Genomic DNA, 19,056 nt, shown 5'->3' with positions numbered 1-19,056 from the left:
GGCAAAGTAATATCTCTGCTTTTTAATATGCTGTCTAGGTCGGTCATAGCTGTGTAGGGGTCTTTAAAAGACCGACAGGGATGGGGGACGAGGCTGGGGCTGGCCACTGGCACAGGATCAGTCACTGGGCTGCAGCCCTGAATCAGCAGCTGTGTGTGTGTGTGCATCTGTCTACCTACATGGGGACTTTTTATCCAGTGTCCTCTGTGCATCTGGCCCTGGGTGACAGGCTGAGGGCCTACAAAGGAAATGAAAGAGCATTTCACCCCATGCTCTTAAAAATCTCAACAGGACACCATACTCATCAAACAGCACCGTTAGTGGGAAAAACTCACACCAAGGTGCGAGTGGGATTGGCTTATTTAATTGACGGCTCCCATGTTTATTAGGGGCCATTAGCATCGATAAGTGGTGGGTGTAGAGCCTCACCAGGTGGCTTCTCAGATTTGCCCTTCTCCATGGAAAGTTCTTTGTGAATGTTTTACCCACCTTTTTCAAAGCCCAACTCAAAAGAGGGCAGGTAAGCCTCCCCTGAGGTTGAGGCACAGCATGCTAGTCCTGTGACACATGCAGACTGCACCTTGTCTGTGGGGATTCACACCAGACACCTGGTCACAGCCTCAGGTGTGAAGGACAGTGTCAAGCCATGGGGCACTGGCTCCACTCTGCCTGCCCCCAGGGGTACCCCGGGCTACATACATCATCCTCCGGAGAATCCTGGAGTGTCCCTGTCGCTCCCATCTCCTGTGGGTGTTGAGCCCTCTTAAAACACCTGCATCCATTTTCATGACAGATAAGGCAATGAGGAGGCCATTCTCGGGATGCGAGAACTTATAAGTAAGCAGGGCAAGGAGCAGGCCCAGCGATTTCCCAGTGTGTGAACCGAATGAGAGTCAACACATCCACAAATGCCACCACAGTGTTTGGGGAGCGAACAGAGCAGGCAGAGCAGTGATGCGACTGAGCTGTGTCCGGAATAACTCGCTTTGCTGGAGGGGAGGGGCTTTCTGAGCCACAGAGGAGCTGAACCCTGGATGCCTCTTCAGTCCCACTGCTCCCCACCTTTGCTGTTGGCCCTCAAACCCCCTTCGCCAGGCTCTGAACACCGAGCCAGGACCACTATGGCCCGCCCATCAGCTCAGACAAGTCCTGCCTGGAGCTGACTTTCACAGAAACAACAGTTTCTGGGGCTCTCTCTGTGGGCCGCCTGCATTTTGATAGGTTTCCAGGGTGGATAATCCCTGAACAGCAGAGCAGATGCAGAAAGGAGAGCCTGCTCTCTCTCCTCCAGCGGCTCAAGCACCGGAAAGGCTCTAAAGCTCTCCCGAAAGGCTGCTGTTCTCTCTCGGAGTTGTTGTTGTGGAGTTTTGTTTTCTTTTGTTTTGACCTGGGATTTACTGTCAATCATACAAGTCAGAGAGGTTCAGATAAACCTTCAAACCTCAGGGAACTTCTCCAAGTCACGTCAGGTCTAAAAGCCTCTGTTCAGGTATTTCTCTCCAAAATGCCGTGTCCTGACAAGGCCACATACAGGATGAATCCCCGACTTAGAGCAGACCTTGCCTTCTGAGCACGTTCTCAGGCAGTTTTCCTCTAATACCTTTCTTTCTAAAGTAAATGTCCCACGAGCCCAGCTAAGCTTCTGCTGGTGGAGACGTGGACCTTGTTCACATTTGGGCAGTTCTTTCCTGGAGACCCGTTCAGTGGCAGAGATTTGCAGTCCACACACCCCTCATGCCAAAGAAGGAACGTCTCTGCTTGTTGTCTTTAAAAGTCATTGGCTCTCTGGCGTGCTCTGAAGCTGAGGATTACTGCATCTGAGCACACACCCCAGACAACACAGAGGAAAGCAACACACCTCAGGCCGTGCCGGCGTGTGAGACACGGGTTCAGAATCTTCCCGTCCCAGTCTCTTCACCTGCAGGCGCAGAGTGTCCGGGCCCCACCCAGTAGGCATCCCAGAAGGACAGAGGCAGGGAGGAACCCCGTTCTAGAGAGAGGGGGAGGGAGGTGGGTCCTGCCCTGTGCCCTGGCACTCCCCACGTAGGGCCTGTTGTCACCAGTGGGGCAGGCACGAAGCCCTGTCCTTGGGGGCTGTGGCTGGCTGTCACCCTAGGAGTAGGCAGCTCCACGGCCCAAAGCATGGCCCTGCCCTCTCTGCCTCCCTGTGCTGGGCCTTTGCAGGCTGGGCTTGCACACAGGTGCAAGTGTACACGGCACAGCCATGGGGCTGCACACGCACACTCAGGCACACTCCTATACCTTTCCCCCTGTCCTTTACAATCCCAGAACCAAGCAGTGTCAGAAGAAGTAAGGCCACCACCTCACAGCCATTAGGACAGCCACTCACAGTAAAACAGGAAATACCAAATGTTGGCAAGGATGTGGAGAAATTAGAACCCTTGTGAGCTGTTGATGAGAATGTCAAATGCAGCTGTGGAAAACAGTATCACAGTTTGTCAAAAAATTTAAAATAGAACTACCATATGGATTCCAATTCTACTTCTGGAATTGTCTCCAATTCTGCTTCTGAGTATTTATCCTGAAAAATTGAAAGCAGGGTCTTGAAGGGACATTTACATACCCATGTTCACAGCAGCATTATGCACAATAACTAAAAACAGGAAGCAATTCAGTGTCCATCAACCAATGCATGGAAGAGCAAAATGTGGTATATATGTACAATGAAATGTTATTCAGCCTTAAATAGAAAGGAAATTCTGACACATGCTACTACGTGGATGAACCTTGAGAACAGTATGCGAAGTAGAAGATGCCAGTCACAAAAAGACAACTAGTGCATGATTCTATTTATTTATCCACTCCTTTACATATCTCAAATAAAGAGAATCATACCATAGTCTTTTTGTGACTGGCTTGTTCTACTTCGCATTCTGTTCTCAAAGTTCACCCGTGTTCACTCGTCAAATGAATGTGTTCTATTTATTTGAGATACGTAGAGGAGTGGTGGCTCAGCTGGTAAAGAATCTACCTATAATATGGGAAACCTGGGTTCGATCCCTGGGTTGGGAAGATCCCCTGGAGGAGGGCATGGCAACCCACTTCAGTGTTCTTGCCTGGAGAATCCCCATAGACAGAGGAACCTGGCAGGCTTCAGTCCAAAGGGTCGCAAAGAGTTGGACACAACTCAGCAACTAAGCACAGCATAAAGGAATGGAAGTCACAGAGACAGACAGAATGGTTTTTGCAGGGGCTGAGGGAAGAGGGAATAGGTGACTATTGTTCAATGCAGACAAAGTTAAAATTCTACACATGGAAAGAGTTATGGGGATGGATGGTGGTGATAGTTGTACCATATTCTGAATATCACTGAGCTGTATACTTTAAAACGGTAAGTTTTATATTATGTGTATTTTACCACAATAAAAATAATCTGAGGAAAAACATATTTTCGTTGTTTCCATAGATGACTAGTCTTTAATCCTTCCAGACTCAAAGTTACCTTTCCATAGCAAGTATTGTGTAATGTCCCTGTGTAATCTTGAATGAATATGTGTCTTAACCAAAACTGGGATATAAAGAAAAGTCCTAGGCATAAAGCATGCATTTTAAGTAACTGGATGCCAGCTACACACCCCACCTCACAGTGGTAAGATGTCAGCCCCGACATGCGGATCTTGGAACAAAGGCTGCAGATGGAGCCCATGATGGGCACGTTAGGTTGGCAGTTTGAGTATTCAGGTGTCCTTGAGTGTGGAAGGATGATTCTCCAAAATAGTGGACAATTCTCTATAAAGTTGTAAACAAGGGACTTCCTGGTGGTCCAGTGGTTAGGACTCCATGCTTTCACTGCCAAGGGCATGGGTTCGATCTCTGGTCAGGGAACTAAGATCCTGAAAGCCACAAGACACAGTCACAAAATTTTTTTTAATATATTTTTTTAACTTTTTAAAGATGTAAACCAAATTTACAATATACAAGCATAAGTGCATCCTTGGAAAATCCTTTTCATGGCCGGAAGGGGAAGTATTTTGCGTGTAACACCTCGGTAGGTCCTAGTAACCCAAGAGTGGTAAGTAGATCTTTCACTCCAGTTAGAGAGTGGCCACCACCCCCATAGGCTGTGATTCCATTGATTTTGTTCCTGAGAATTGCTGGGAGGCTTCATCCTCCAAACAGCTAACCAAAAGTGACTGTCCATGGTGCAATTTGAAATGTTTGCTAGACAGGACAGTGCTACAAAGAGCAGGGTCCCTAAGGTCCCTGGTCCCAGCCATTAAGTGCCACCAGGGCCCCCGCCAATCATTGTGAGAACCAAAAACACCCGCCATGGAATTTCAGAACGCCTGCTGGAAACAGCACTGCCCTTCTTGAGGTCATTTACAGAGTGCTTCTCCTGTGCTGTGAGTCCTCACAGAGCAAAGCGATCCCTTCACCTGGATGTAAGCCTGGCTCTAGGGCCAGGAGACCTTGTCCCCACCATTCACTCAGTCCACAGCGGCCTCAGACCCTGCTGCGTCTCTTGGCAAGGTTCCCCTCAACTCAGTGGCCACTCGAAGATCATAGCGGCTTAAAGCAGTGACATTTTTTGGACATCTGACCCCAAGGAACTAAATTTTTGCAGCCTCAGTAGCAGGACATTTCCGTTTGCTTAGGCATCTGGAGGATGAAGCCTCGCAGCAATTCTGGGGGAATCACAGCAGATGGGGTGGTGCTCACTTTTTCTCCTCTCGTCCCCTCCAGCTTCCCCATCTGCCATCCCCTGGTCTAGCACCACTGCTTCTCCTCATGGTGCAGGTAAGGACAGGAGGGGAGCAGGCAGGGGACAGAGCTTCTGGGCAGGGCATCAGGGGAGCAGAGTCTGGAAGGAGCACGTGTCCTCCTCCTAGAAAGCGTGAGTAACTTGGTAGGGAACCTAGTCATGTGGGTTTCCCACAAACGCAAGAGTAAAAGCTAAAGTTCTTAATTCCAGGAGGGCTTTAGCATTTATTCAAGTTTTCAAACATTACTCTTTCACTCAGGGGCCACCTGATAGATGTGCCAGTCAACCATAAAAAGTGTATGTGGATCCCTCTCCTAGGAATCCAACCAATTTTGCTTCTCTAATAGGAATAGAAGAGAGGATTGTAAATGTCAAACAGCAGATTGTATAGCAACATCAATTGAACCAGGCATTCATGAGCAAATGTACCATTTATCTAGCAAAGCTCTGGGTGGTTTTGTTAATTTAAATTACCTGATGCTGGGGAAAAACTTGAGATGAGGTTTTGTCCACAAATTCAGGTTACTTCCACCCAGCGTCCGAGAAGCCTTGATCAGCTCTGGTGCGGGCAGCAGGGGAAGGAGGTGTGTGGTCTGCCTGGCATGTGTGTTGGGCTAGGCAGGGCAGAGGCCATGTGGAGCCCTAGATGTGCAAATCCTGTTGTGGGCCTAAAGTGGGTCCTGTATCTTCAACTCAGAAGCTGGGATGATGAATAGCACAGTCTGTGGAAGAGAACAGAGAATGCTGAGCAAGGACAGTGACCCAGCCTGATGCTAGGCCCTCTTTGGAGTCTGGAACAATGAGGGACTGCTAATGAGCATGGTGGGCCTGCTGTTGGTTCTGGAGTTAGGATTAGTGAGTGAAGAGGGGAGACAGGCTGAGTGAAGGCAGGGCAGGAGACAGGCTGAGCACCGTGCATTCAAAGGCAGGCAGGAACTTGCCAAGCCTCTCATAGCCCATGACAGCATCCAGTGTGGGTCCCCGTGGCCAGTTCTCTAAGACACTGAAGACACTCATACAAGAGATGCAAAGGCTTTGGGACATAATTTATGGCAGAGACAGGCAGAGACGAAGACAAGATGAGCATGTGTAGCTTGTCAATGATGCCACCCAATCATCTCATCCTCTGTTGCCCCCTTCTCCTCCTGCCCTCAATCTTTCCCAACATCAAGGCCTTTTCCAGGGAGTCCTCTCTTTGCATCAAGTGGCCAAAGTAGGAGCTTCAGCTTCAGCTTCAGCATCAGTCCTTCCAATGAATATTCTGGGTTGATTTCCTTTAGGATTGATTGATTGATCTCCTTACTGTCCAAGGGACTCTCAAGAGTCTTTTCCAGCACCACAGTTGAAAAGCATCAATTCTTCAGTGCTCAGCCTTCTTTATGGTCCAGCTGTCACTACTGGAAAAACCATAGCCTTGGCTATGTGGACTGTAACATGGTGGTGTCTCTGCTTTTTAACATGCTGTCTAAGTTGGTCATAGCATTTCTTCCAAGGAGCAAGTGTCTTGTAATTTCATGGCTGCAGTCACCATCCACAGTGATTTTAGAGCCAAAGAAAATAAGATCAGCCATTATTTCCACTTTTTCCCCATCTTATTTGCCATGAAGTGATGAGACTGGATGCCATGATCTTCATTTTTTGGATGTTGAGTTTTAAACCAGCTTTTTCACTCTCCTCTTTCACCTTCATCAAGAGGCTCTTTAGTTCCTCTTCACTTTTTGCCATTAGAGAGGTATCATCTGCATGTCTGAGACTGTTGATATTTCTCCTATCAGTCTTGATTCCAGCTTGTGATTCATCCAGCCTGGCATTTGGCATGCTGTACTCTGTATATAAGTTAAATAAGCAGAGTGACAATATACAGCCTTGACATACTCTTTTCTCAATTTTGAACCAGTCTCTTGTCCCGTGTCTGGTTCTAACTGTTGCTTCTTGACCTGCATACAGGCTTCTCAGGAGGCAGGTAAGGTGGTCTGGTCTTTCATCTCTAAGAATTTTCCACGTGTTTGTTTTGATCCACACAGTCAGTGGCTTTAGTATAGTCAATGAAGCAGAAGTAGATGTTTTTCTGGAATTCCTTTGCTTTTTCTATGATCAAATGGATCTTGGCCATTTGATTTCTGGTACCTTTGCCTTTTCTAAATCCAGTTTGTACATCTGGAAGTTCTCGCTTCATGTACTGTTGAAACCTAGCTTGAAGGATTTTGAGGATTACCTTGCTAGTATGTGAAATGACCACAATCGTATGGTAGTTTGAGCATTCTTTGACATTGCCCTTCTTTAGGATTGAAATGAAAACTGACCTTTTCCAGTCCTGTGGCCATTGCTGAGTTTTCCAAATTTGCTGGCATATTGTGTGCAGCACTTTCACAGCATCATCTTTTAGGATTTGAAACAGTTACACTGGAATTCCATCACCTCCACTAGCTTTGTTCGTAGTAATGCTTCCTAACACCCACTTGACTTCACACTCCAGGATGTCTGGCTCTAGGTGAGTGACCACACCATCGTGGTTATCCAGATCATTAAGACCTTTTTTGTATAGTTCCATGTATTCTTGCCAGCTCTTCTTAATATCTTCTGTTTATGTTAAGTCCTTGCCATTTCTGTCCTTTATGGTGCCCATCTTAGCATGAAATGTTCCCTTGGTATCTCTGATTTTCATAAAGGGATCTCTAGTCTTTCCCATTCTGTTGTTTTCCTCTATTTCTTTGCATTGTTCACTTAAGAAGACTTTCTTATCTCTCCTTGCTATTCTCTAAACTCTGCATTCAGTTTGGTATATCTTTACCTTTCTCCTTTGCCTTTTGCTTCTCTTTTTTTCCTCAGCTATTTGTAAGACCTTCTCAGAGAACCACTTTGCCTTCTTGCATTTCTATTTTGTGGGGATGGTTTTGGTAACTGCCTCCTGTACAGTGTTACAAGCCTCCATCCATAGTTCTTTGGGCCCTCTGTCTACCACATCTAATTCCTTTAATCTATTTGTCACCTGTACCATATAATCATAAGGGATTTGATTTAGGTCATACCTGAATTGTCTAGTTGTTTTCCTCACTTTCTTCAATTTAAGCCTGAATTTTACAATAAGGAGCTAATGGTCTGAGCCACAGTCAGCTCCAGGTCTTGTTTTTGCTGACTATATAGAGTTTCTCCATCTTCAGCTGCAAAGAATATAACCAATTTGATTTTGATATTGACCATCTGGTGATGTCCATGTGTAGAATCATCTGTTTTGTTTTTGGAAGATGGTGTTTGCTATGACCAACAAAATGGACAGAGCACCTCCTTAGAGCTGGACCTTGGCAGTAAAGCCAGATTTGAAGAAAGGGCCTTCCAGGAAAGGGAAGCAAATTTGCAGGCTGCTTTCTGTCAGGGGGTAGTCAGGAACTGCAGCTCAGGCCATGCTGTAAACACTTGCCCAGAGGACCTGAGTATGGCAGCAGTGACCCATCTGCTCGGAAGTCATAGGTCCCAAGGGACAGCCAGCAGAGGATCACCAGGTGGCATGACTTTGAGTACACCTGTTTGGGGCTTGTGAGGGGACCATATCATGTGTGCTTAGCAATCTCTAGAAATTGTCAGAATTTTGTGGCTTGGTCAACACTATCAGTAAAACTATATCACCTATTAGCAAAAACGTATCCTAAAGATAAACCCATTGGTTTTGGTATTTATTGTTAATTGAATTTTCCTAGAAATGGCAGCAGAAAGATTGTTAATGTTCATGAATTTACATCAAATTAAACATCTGTTCCTCTTAAGCTAAACTCCAGTAAAGTTATGGCGGCTCATAAATTAGACGGGGGAGGAAAATGCTTCTTGCTCTTTGCACAGCTTAGCAGTTTCAAAATAGACCTCAGAATGCCACATTGCAACTGAGGCCCATGTAACACAGCATGTTGAGCTGTGATGTTGGTGCCAGACGATTAAGCTGAGTTTTTGCTTTGGTGGTGAAGATGGCAGCTTTGTCTTCAGCAGTGACATTACTTCTCAGGCCAGCTGGGGATAGTGTGGGAACCAGGGAGGCAGATGCTTGGGTGGGGGTCGGGGCAGAGCCTGCCCGTGAGCAAACCCAGCAGCAGCCTAGAGACTGTGGGCACACCCCTGAGGGTCCTCTGAGCCCAGGGGCTGGGCCGCCTGGCCTGGTCAGGAAGGACTGGAGTCCAGAGGTTGTGGCTCAAGGGCATGGTAGGCTGCTGTGTGGCTTCTGAAGGGACAGCCTGTGTGCAGCTCAGGAAGGGAGCTGCCCTCCCCCAGGTGGTGGCATCTCAGAACATGACCCACCAGCCCCCACTGGGCACATTCTTCCTTCCCATCCCCCTGCTCTTTAGCTCACACCCATCCCTAAGTGAGATGACTCTTGCTAATGGCAGAAGAGTTCTTCATGATATCTAGTAACCTCTGTCCTGAAGTCCCCTCTCCCATAAATTTAGGGGTTTGCCAGGGACTCTTGAAGTGTAAGGCTGCCTCAGTAAGGGAAGGGCCAGCACCCCGGAGGCCATGGGGGATTGTCTTCACAGGGGCCTCAGGATCCCCCTAGCCCTGACTCCCTCCAGTTCTACCCACATGTAAAGTTCTCCTGGAGCTTGGAGGGTCCCCTGGGTCAGCTTTGTGTTCAGTTACTGATTAGAACCCTCGTGTGGCACTGAACCTTTCCTGAAGCTGTGCCACAACTGAATTCACCCTCAGGCCTCCCCACCTGTGCACTGTTCCAAGCAGAAGCCCCTTGCCTGGCCTTTTCCCAGGGCTGTCCAGGACTGTCCTGACCAGCAATGGCAGAACCAGAGGCCAGACCCTCTCATCCTCCTCCCGTCCAGTGGCAGGTCCTGAAGAGCTGTGTGTTCCCTAGAGGGGCTTGGAGGAGACACTCCCATGTGACCCCGTGTCCAGCAGGGTGACAGCCTCTCTGTGGCCCCCCACCTCCTTGCCACCATGACTCCCAGGCTTGTTGTCCTAGACTCTTTGGAGCTACTGCTGCAGGTTTGGGGGTGCCCCCACTAGTGAGGTAGGATCCATGCCCCTGGCAGTGAGCATGACACAAACCACACACTGGGGCTTCCTCACACACTCATGTGTCATGCCCCCTGCAGCCAAGAGCTGATATGATGGATGGCATGGCCCCCCAGCTGCTCCAGAGTTCCAGACCTCAGTCACTATGCCTCGGGGTGGCTGGGATTGTCCTCCTCCTCAGGACAGGGCTGTAGCAACTATCCACCAAGATTACACTTTTGTCCAGTCAGCAGACATTTAATGAGCACCTTCTGCATGCAGATGCGTGGGCCAGGTGCTGGCATCACACCTACAACAAGGCATGGCCCTGGCTTCAAGGGGCTCCCATGTAATGGGGCAGCCTGATGCCAACAGTGTATGAATAACAGAGTGAAGGCTGGGGAAAGGACCACGACAGACAAGAATGGGGCAGTGCACAGGGACGTCTTTAGATGGGGGTGGCTTGGTGAGGGAGGCAAGCAGAGATGGTCTCTCTCCAGTCTCCCTACTACCTCTATTCCTAATGCCAGGACTCTCCAGTCTGCCCTCTCTCCTGCCTCCACGTCCCCCCAGTATCCAGGCCCTGGGCAGACCCAGGGCCTTGACCACATGGCCTGTCTCCCTCTCTGTTAGAATCTGAGCTCTCTGCTACTTGGCTGGCTCTCCCCCTCCTTGCCCATGCTGTGCCACATCCCTTTCCCCGACTCTGGAGCCACCAGCCCCTCCCACATCTGTGCCCAGAAGCTTTGCCTGCCACAGCAAAGACCGTTCCTTTGAGGCCAACCTGGCAGGGGCGCATGTGGCTGATGGAATATTCAGTGTCTCCCTTGCTTCCCTTTGTTCTGCAGGAGAAAGCATGCCTTTGATAGACGTTCAATTCCAGAGGCTGCTACCTGCGTCCTCTCTCTCTTTGCTCAAAAAATTAAATGCGGACGTGCCTGTGCTCCTGCTGTAATAATCTCCCTCAGAGTGGAGGCAGTGTGGCTGGAATGGGAGAACATTAGAATCTTCAAAGAGGGACAATTATTGAGGGAACTAGATTAATGAGGTGTCATAACAACTTAGCCAGATCCGCAGCTGACCTTTCTCGTGGAGAACGGGCTTGATAAATGTAGTTCATTACCAAGTTCTGACATGAAAATAGGATCACACTCTGGGCTCCTCAGCAAGCTGATCAATATTTTATCTGCCAAAACAGGCCCGGTCTGTGAGCAGAAGGAGCCCCCACACACACGTGCCAGCAGGAAGCCCGAGGCCAGTGCCGGGGCCTGGCCAAGCGGGGCCAGTGTTGCTGCATGGGGGACACCCCGGCCAGCGGAGGATGGCTGAGTCCTTCAAAGGGCCTGTTGGGGACTCTCATCACTGCCAGGCTGGAGGACGTGAGCCTCCCTCCCCGAGAGGCCCCAGAGCAGAAATGTTCATGGGGACGGGTAGGCAGGAGGAAGTCTTCACCAACTTACTGGCCACCTGTGCTAGGCTCTGGGCATCAGTAAAGGGGACAGAGATAAATGCACCACACCCTGTGGCTCATGTAGGGCATTTCATGCAGAGAGGCCCTCGGGCCTGGCAATCATGCAGACACTGCAAGGTCTATTATGTTTCCTTTTATGTCTGGACCCTATAAGGTGTTCATTGTCCCCATTCTAAGGTAGGAAATGGGGCAAGAAAGGCAGGAGTGGCTGCCTTTCCTGGGGTCTCACAGCCACGCAAAGGCAGAGCCTGTGATCTCCTTTGCTCTGCTGACTCCTTGTCCAGTGCTTCGTCCAGCCTTGCAGGGACTCACCAGCGGAGTTGGTGTCAGGTGTCACAGCCTATGGTGAAGCCTGTCTGCCTGAAGACCCGAGGAAAGGTTGTTACAGGGTGGCCCAGTCACCCTGGCTTCTTGATGAGAGGATCTGCCCTGGAGCCACAGGACTCAACCACGTTCACAGTCACCTAACACTCTCCCACGGTGTGCGCGACTACCCAGTCTGGTCCCACAGCGGGATGTGCACGGCGCTGACAACACCCCATCCAGGTTCCTGTAGTCAGCCCACTCTCCATCATCGTGGTCAGCCCCCACATGGGCACTGGGGAAGAGTGCTGTGGTCCCCAAGCCTCTGCTGTACTCCCCTCCAGGGACTTTCCCTCCAAAGGGGCAGGGTCCCTCCCTGGGACCAGGCCCACCCCCAAACATGCAGAGCACAGAGAATTATGAAGCCAAAGGGCTAGTTTAGATCAGGTGATATTTCAGCTGTGGCCAAGATGCAGAGATGAGTAGGCCGGGCAGAGATGTGGGTAAAGAACACTGAGGGGAGCAGTAAACACCGCCCGCATGCAGCACATTTGTGTGGCCAGGGCTAATGAGATTGTTTCTCCCTCCACACCCCAACCTCCTCAAGTCCCCAGTTGGCTTGCCAGGTGGGTGTGCGGAAATGACCTGCATAATAATGAGAAGCACCCAACCTTTGGGTATCGAAGCTCTTGCCTATATTTATTAAGGGGAGAAGGAGATCTGAAAACAGAGGCTATAGGCCAGGCCTCAGGACCCATGCATCACATGAGGCCAGCCAGGGCTCTGCTAGCTTGGTTCCTGGCTCAGGGTCGCCTGTGCTGAGGGCTAGGCTTCACCCCCAGCCTGGCCAGCCTCTGGAAAAGAGATCATGGGTAATTTACTTTCTTTCTTTATATTTATCTGCACTTTCCAAGTGTTTTGTTGTTGTTTTGATGCGTGTGTTCCTTTTATAATAAGACAGAGATTTCAAACTGGCAGCAGAGCGAGACCCTTTAGCTGAAGGCCAGCTGTGCAAGGACTCACAGGTGCCCACACCCCGCCTCAGGGAGCCGTTACGTCTGACCCCAGCATGTGATCAGGAGGTTGTGAATGAAAAAGTAAAGCTGGGACTTGGTGAACTAGCACTTTCACATGCTTCTCTCAGAAGTTGTGCATCCTAGAGACCAAAAGGGAGGGCTTGTGAGAGGGCAGTCCTTGCTGGAAATGAAGCCTCAAAAGTCTTGAAAGAGGCTGAATTGTGGAAGCTGAAGTGACATCTCCATGGGCACAGAAATGCCACCATCATGTGCCCTTCCTCTGAGGCTCACACCCCCATATAGCTACACAGGTATTAGAGGAGCCGGGAACCTTGAGGCAATGATTTATTTATTCCAGGTTGAGACTCATGTAAAGCACAACTGCTCCTGGGATAAAGAAGGATTTCAATATCACCTTCTAGGAGCAGAGGGTTTGTCTTAGGACCTCCATGCCCAGCAGCAGCCAGGCACAGTGAGGGCCTCAGTAAAGGAAGGGACAGAGCAAGTTTGGCAAAGTGCGATCTGCTGGGCCTGGCACCCTGCCCCAGCTCCACGCTTCCCTCTAGCCTCATCCAAGCCCTGCTCCCTGCCCTACTCCGGCCCAGCCATACCCGCCTCCTTGGGACTCTGAACACACTGTGCTGCTGGATCCTATACCTGCGACCCCTGTGACCCAGAAATCCCTTCCCCCGGCCTCCTGTGCCCACAGATCCCTCATCCTGTGGGGCTCATTCATAGCGAGACTTCCTTTACCTTGGCCTCATTAGCTCTCCTTCCATGGGCACCCTTGATGCCCAAGACGGAAAGCTCCATTGTATACTCAAAGTACCGCCCAACACAGAGCACAGAATCTGTGAGTAGATGCTGGTAAAAAGATGGAAAAGGCATGGGTGGCATGAGCCTAGCAGAAGGCCAGACCAGGGATTCAGGGAGCTGACCCTGGACACTGAGGCACCTACCTCTTCTGCCGAGTTTATTTCTAGGCATGTATATACCTTTTTGACCAGCAGGCATGGGCTGGGCATTGCCAGGGTGGAGAAGCCTCCATGAACTCACAGTGAACTGTAGGGGTGTGATGGGAGAGGTGAGCCAGGGGAGGTTGCTGCAGCCCACCCGACAGGACCTGCGTAGCTGGTTTTCCTGGCCACCAGAGTGGGAGGTGCTGTCTAGCTGCGTGAGGACCCCTGGCCTGGAGCAGCAGGCAGCTCAGAGATCTGTGCCCCACTGAGATAGGGAAGATGAGACAGCTCTGCCCATCCGACCTGGCCCAGCCTGCTCCAACCTTCAGGTGTATTCTTTTCTTTTGGGGAGGCGGGGGGAGCCTAATGGTATGCTAGCATTTCTGAACTGAGCCTTCTATCAATCCCACATCCATCTGCTGTGAACACCAGCTTCCCAGTGTTGGGGCAAAAACGCCTGTCCCCTGGAAAGCCTGACAGGCCTTCCATTCCAGGCCCCTGCAGATCCCCCACACATTTCCACCGCCACCTCCACCGAAGCATCTCTCTGCCCTCATACACTGCATCCAGCTTCTGCCACTTGCCAGGACTGGTTTTATCCTCTGGGGAGCTAGGCACCAAGATCTGGGCAAACCTCTTCCTCTTATTTCCCCAGACTGGCCTTTGTCCAGCTCAGGAAGCCGAGGACAGACCCTGGGCAGGAGTGTGTGGCTGTGGGACATGGCCGTGATTTTCACTGTGCAGACTTGAGAATCAGGTTTACCAATTGGAGGCCCTTCGAGCTCCCAGGAATGGATATGCTACCAGGCCAAAGAGGGGTGGGAGAGCTATTCTTGTCAGACCACGGAAACTCCTAGAGAGCAGATAGATTTGATTATATTGAACACAGCAATTGATTTTTTTCTAAATAAACATGCAGGATGAAATGGTAACAGACATCTGTTTCTGACAAGAATCAATTGACCCCAAATTGGAAGAAAGAAGATCTAGAAACAAACAAGCACAAGAGAAAGTGGTCGGACCATCCAGGCTTGTCCAGTGAGGAAGGGAGAGAGACAGACGGACTTCCCAGCAGCCCTGTCCCCACCAAGCAGCTCCCTGTTTATTGCTCTTCAGCTACTCTGGTTCCAATAATGACAAAGGGGAGAGTAGCTATCGTTTTATGAGCCCTTACTCAGTGCTAGGCCAGTGCCATGCCTTTTATCATGTGCATGTCTTATTAACCCTCCTCACAGCCCTGTGTGGGAGGCTCTGCTCTCCCCCACTTCACAGATGAAATCACTGACACACCCTGTGCAAGGTACACACTCAGGCAGCCGCAGAACCAGGACTCAAACCCGGCAGACCACAGAGCCGTGGCTCTCCAGCCCTGAGCTGACACAGCCTGCCCTAAGCTGGCCTTGAAATTAAGGTGAAAAGACCTAGAGCTCAGACACTCCCTTGCTAGCAGCACTCTGGCTTGAACCTGGAATGGATGAGGAAGACCCCACACCTGTGCTCCAGGATTCGGCAAAGCCAGGAGGTGGGGTACATCCTTCATCCTCATCCCAGGAGGAGGGGAAGTGGGGCAGCAGGGAGTGCTCCCCTGCTCTGCTCACAGCCCCGTGGGTAGGGAACATCTCCATGGCCCATTACCAGCAAAGTTAAACTACATCATGTCACAGTGTATCACAGGCCTCATTTGCCAAAATACTGTGTGGTTCTGATGCTATGGACCAAGCACAGCCGTGATGAAAGACCTGAGAGCAATGGGCTGTGTGCTTTGGGCTTGCTTTCGTAAAAGCTGCCTTTTGTTTCTTGGTCGTGGGCTTGTGTATACATGTTCGTCTTGAAGTAATCCAGCTCTGGGAGTGTTTCTAATTATCTTAAGCAAGGCTTATTAGTCCTGTTAACTGCAACTCCCTGATCTATGAGGCCACGGATTCCAAAGAAGCCTTTAAGGTAGGATTAAGGCAAAGATGAGCCATTGCAAAGTGGAATTGGAAATGGCAACCCACTCCAGTACTCTTGTCTTGAAAATCCCATGGACGGAGGAGTTGGTGCAGGCTACTCTCCACGGGGTCGCAAAGAGTCGTGCCCGACTGAGTGACTTCACTTTCCTAAAGCTGCTGTGGGGCTGCACTGCGAAATCCCCCAAATGAAGACTCCCATTCTGTCTGACCATCAGTCTGTGTCTGGCTGTAGAAGGTGCTCAATCAACATGTGCAGGGTGAACGACAGGCTCCTTCCAGCGTTGACATCACGTGTCGCTTGTATCTGGTGCTCAGTAAATATCTGTGGCATGGACTGGTGGCCAGTCGGATGGACAGGTCTCATGTACTCAGGCTGCACCTTGCACTACGTCTAGCAGGTGCCTAGTAACTGCTGATGGGTGGTGGGGTGGAGGGAGGTCTTCTCAAGACCGGGGAAGAGTCTGACTGGAGTAACCCCATCTTCTCTTCCAGGTGACCCGTGCACCATGGCCGACTACGCCCGCCTGAAGAAGGTCCTTCTGGCACTGCAGAGCCGCTTGCAGCCACTCCACGAAGGGGACAGCAGACAAGACCCCGCCTCCCAGAAGCGCCTCCTGGTGGAATCTCTGTTCAAGGACTTCGATGCAGATGGAGACGGCCACCTTGGCACCTCTGAGCTGGCCCAGGTGGGTACAGCACTGGGTGAAATCACATTACGGGGGGATCCAATTTTCCATTCAGGGTGTGTAGAAAGAGAACCAGCAGACCCATGTGGGAAGAGTCGTTTGTCACTATCTCTGAAATGGGACGCTGAGGGGGCCTTTCTCCTGCAAGAGAAAGCATCTCCCAGGAGTCAGAGAGCTTGTGTTGAACACTTGGAAATATCTGACAAACAAAATGATGTCCGTGTCTCTTTCCCACCAGCCACCTTCAGCCAATATTTACCAACAAGCTCCGAGCTAGCTGGCGAAACACACTGTACACAGGCTGAGCTCTGAGGCTTTCATTAGGAAACAAATCTTTTCTTCCTGAATCCTTTACTGTCCTCAGCAGGAAGGTTCAAAGAAAGCAGATTTGGTTTTCCCCAAGAGCTTTGGGAGCTGCAACATGCTGTCCCCTCGTCCTCTCCCCCTCGGACCTCACCAGTGGTGGTACCTGGGTAGCAGCAGCCCACACTCCAGCCTGTGGCTCGCAGGCAGCCCTGTGGTCACCCCCTGAGCACTGCTCTCTCCTTTGAGAAAACACTCAGATGGAGCCTATGGTTTGCCTCCCTTCCAAACACAGCACGTGTGGCCCTTTACCCAGGTACCAGGTGGTACAAGGGCCATAAGCATCTGCAGCAAAAAGAAACAAGGAAGGATCAACCCGGGGCGGCAGGCACACCAGCTGCAGGACAGGCCTGTTGGGTGCTGGTGGTGGAAAGGCGGGCTGGATGGGCCCAGGGGTCTGCATTCCTGCTCCTGCTCTGCTGTTTTTGGTCTGAGAGCCTGGGGTCCCAGAGCCAAAACAGGTGCAAAGACATGGAGGGAGGCTAGGTCAGCAACCCTGGGGCAGCTCTGCCCCTGAGACCACAGAGTGCCCCGCCCCGGGCTTGGCACTAAGGGAGGCCCTTTACCTGCAATGTGCCCCACACAGGCATGTCCCTCACTCTTCAATAGAGTAGCTACGAACACAGACTTTACAGTCAAACGGCCTGAATTCAGACCCAACTCCAGCATTTGCGGGGACCTAGCGGGTCTAGGCAGACAACTGCCTGGCTCTGTACCCCTTTTCTTGTCTCTGACTGTCACGGGGTCGTCAGGAGGCTTAGATGAGCAAAGAGGTGTGCAGTTCTCAGCCTAGTGCCCAGCAGGTGGTACGTTCTCAGTGGGTGACAGCCGTTAGCATCCCTTTGTCACCATCACCTCTACTGTAAACCTTTCAGCCGCCTTTTGCTGTGTGGTAGGTGCTCCTGTTATCCCCACTTACCAGGTATTTTTAGATGAGGAAGCGGAGGCTCCAAGAAATCAAATGGTTTGCCTGCGGCCACACTCATTGCCTAGGATGTGGTGACCTGAGATGCAGCCAGGGTGCCAGGTGTGCATGGACCAGCTCTCCTCACACTCCACGGGGCTCTCTGGGAGGACAGCTCCCAGCACCAGCTCCACCTGATCCTCTCAAGGTCTGTGGGAACAGCAAGTGCCCAAAAACTCTGAGTAGAGCAGTTATCCAGACATTTCCCCATGCAGGGCCCCCTTCTCAAGTCCACCCAGTTCAGAGCTGGCTTCCAGGGAGTGGGTGGGGAACCACAGATCCTAAGGCACTTGCAGACCCTGCTCTGCTCACTCATACCTGGCATCACGGGCAAGTCCATCCATGGCCCACACTCCGGGAAGCCTCCCAGATACACACCAGCCTTCATGTCACTATTTCATCAACCTTCAGCCCCCAGCTATGGCTAAGACCTCATGGGCCAGGACCAGAGACCCACCAATGACCCACGCTGCTCCGGGGAGAGCCCAGGTCCTGCTGGTCATGGTTATCTGAGAGAAGAGCCATCTAGCAGTTCGATTCCCCACAGTACAGGCTGTATGGGGAGCCCAGAGGGCAGGCATCAGGCAACTGTGGGATCTCGGTGCCCCAGGCCCACGTGGATCCAGGTAGTTGCCAGGTAAACAGAACATTCCTGGGCGCATGGCTCTAACCTGGCAGAGACATGCCCTGAGGCACCTGCAGCCATTAACAAGCGTGGTAATTGGACTATGATTTCCTCTTTAAAATTTAATGTGTTTAAAGTCCATTTCATAAACCTGCCAAGCAGGGCCCAGCTAAAGTGGGCCTTTCCTTGACACTGAATCAGAGGCGTTGGGGAAAACTTGTAGGTCCTATGAAAAGTTAATCAATTTCCAGCACAGAAATAGACAAAGGGAAATTTCCATCTTTGGAAGATTGATTTCGGGCGTTATGGTTGATCTCCCTTTTATCGAACACTCTTATTTGCTGGGTGAAGGGTCATTTTTTTAACATTATCACATTAAATTGCCTTTAATATACCAGGCCCAGCTGAGACGGTTAAATAAAGAGAAAATGCCTCTGTTCCCCTCTTCCCCCCAAAATAAAATCATTTTCTTTCTTCTGAGACTTCCTTCTGAGCATTTCCTTTGCAAGACTCTAGTTTCAGACCCACACGCAAATGGTCCTACTAGGGAGGCCCCCACCCTGCAGCCCAGACCACATCCAGAGAGGAGTTCACAAGGGCCCACCCATAGTCCCCTCAACAGAATCCCAAGGGTAGTGTTTTGTGTTCCTGGCAGGACAAGGCAGGCAGAGCAGGGGCTCAGGCCTAGGTCAATAGAACAGCAGCTTCCTCTCCCCAGGAGTAGTACTGTGGCTAGGATGTGCTGACCTGAGATTGGTGGGGGTTGGAGGGGGCGGGGAGGGGTACACTGATGGAGCAGTGACCTTCCAGCTCTACACAGTTGGGAGCCACTGAGTATGGCCACTGTTAATTGGGCTTATTTGATCAGGCCCCTGTCTCTTCCCTGTTTCCCCATCTATAACACAAAGGGGTAGACCAGATGACCACATGGATCCTTCTCACTTCAGATCATGTGGGGTCTGTTTGCCCTGGCAGGGAAAAGACAGACCTGAAAGCTAATACTGA

At 50.7% G+C, this 19,056-nt stretch overlaps 1 protein-coding gene across 4 annotated transcripts in view; it reads left to right on the top strand.

Annotated features, from left to right (window-relative positions):
• FSTL4 (follistatin like 4) overlaps positions 1 to 19,056 on the top strand; it is a 660,210-nt gene that overhangs the window by 502,862 nt on the left and 138,292 nt on the right. For all 4 annotated transcript variants that reach the window (XM_070793583.1, XM_070793584.1, XM_070793582.1 and 1 more), the window contains one exon: positions 15,906 to 16,099. In XM_070793583.1, the coding sequence (XP_070649684.1) occupies positions 15,906 to 16,099 (194 nt within the window). The remainder of the gene's footprint in view (positions 1 to 15,905; positions 16,100 to 19,056) is intronic.

Source organism: Bos indicus, chromosome 7 (assembly GCF_029378745.1).
Source record: "Bos indicus isolate NIAB-ARS_2022 breed Sahiwal x Tharparkar chromosome 7, NIAB-ARS_B.indTharparkar_mat_pri_1.0, whole genome shotgun sequence".
NCBI classification, from domain to species: domain Eukaryota; kingdom Metazoa; phylum Chordata; class Mammalia; order Artiodactyla; family Bovidae; genus Bos; species Bos indicus.
Note: the sequence above shows the minus strand (reverse complement) of the source record. Positions and strands in the feature narration are given on the sequence as shown.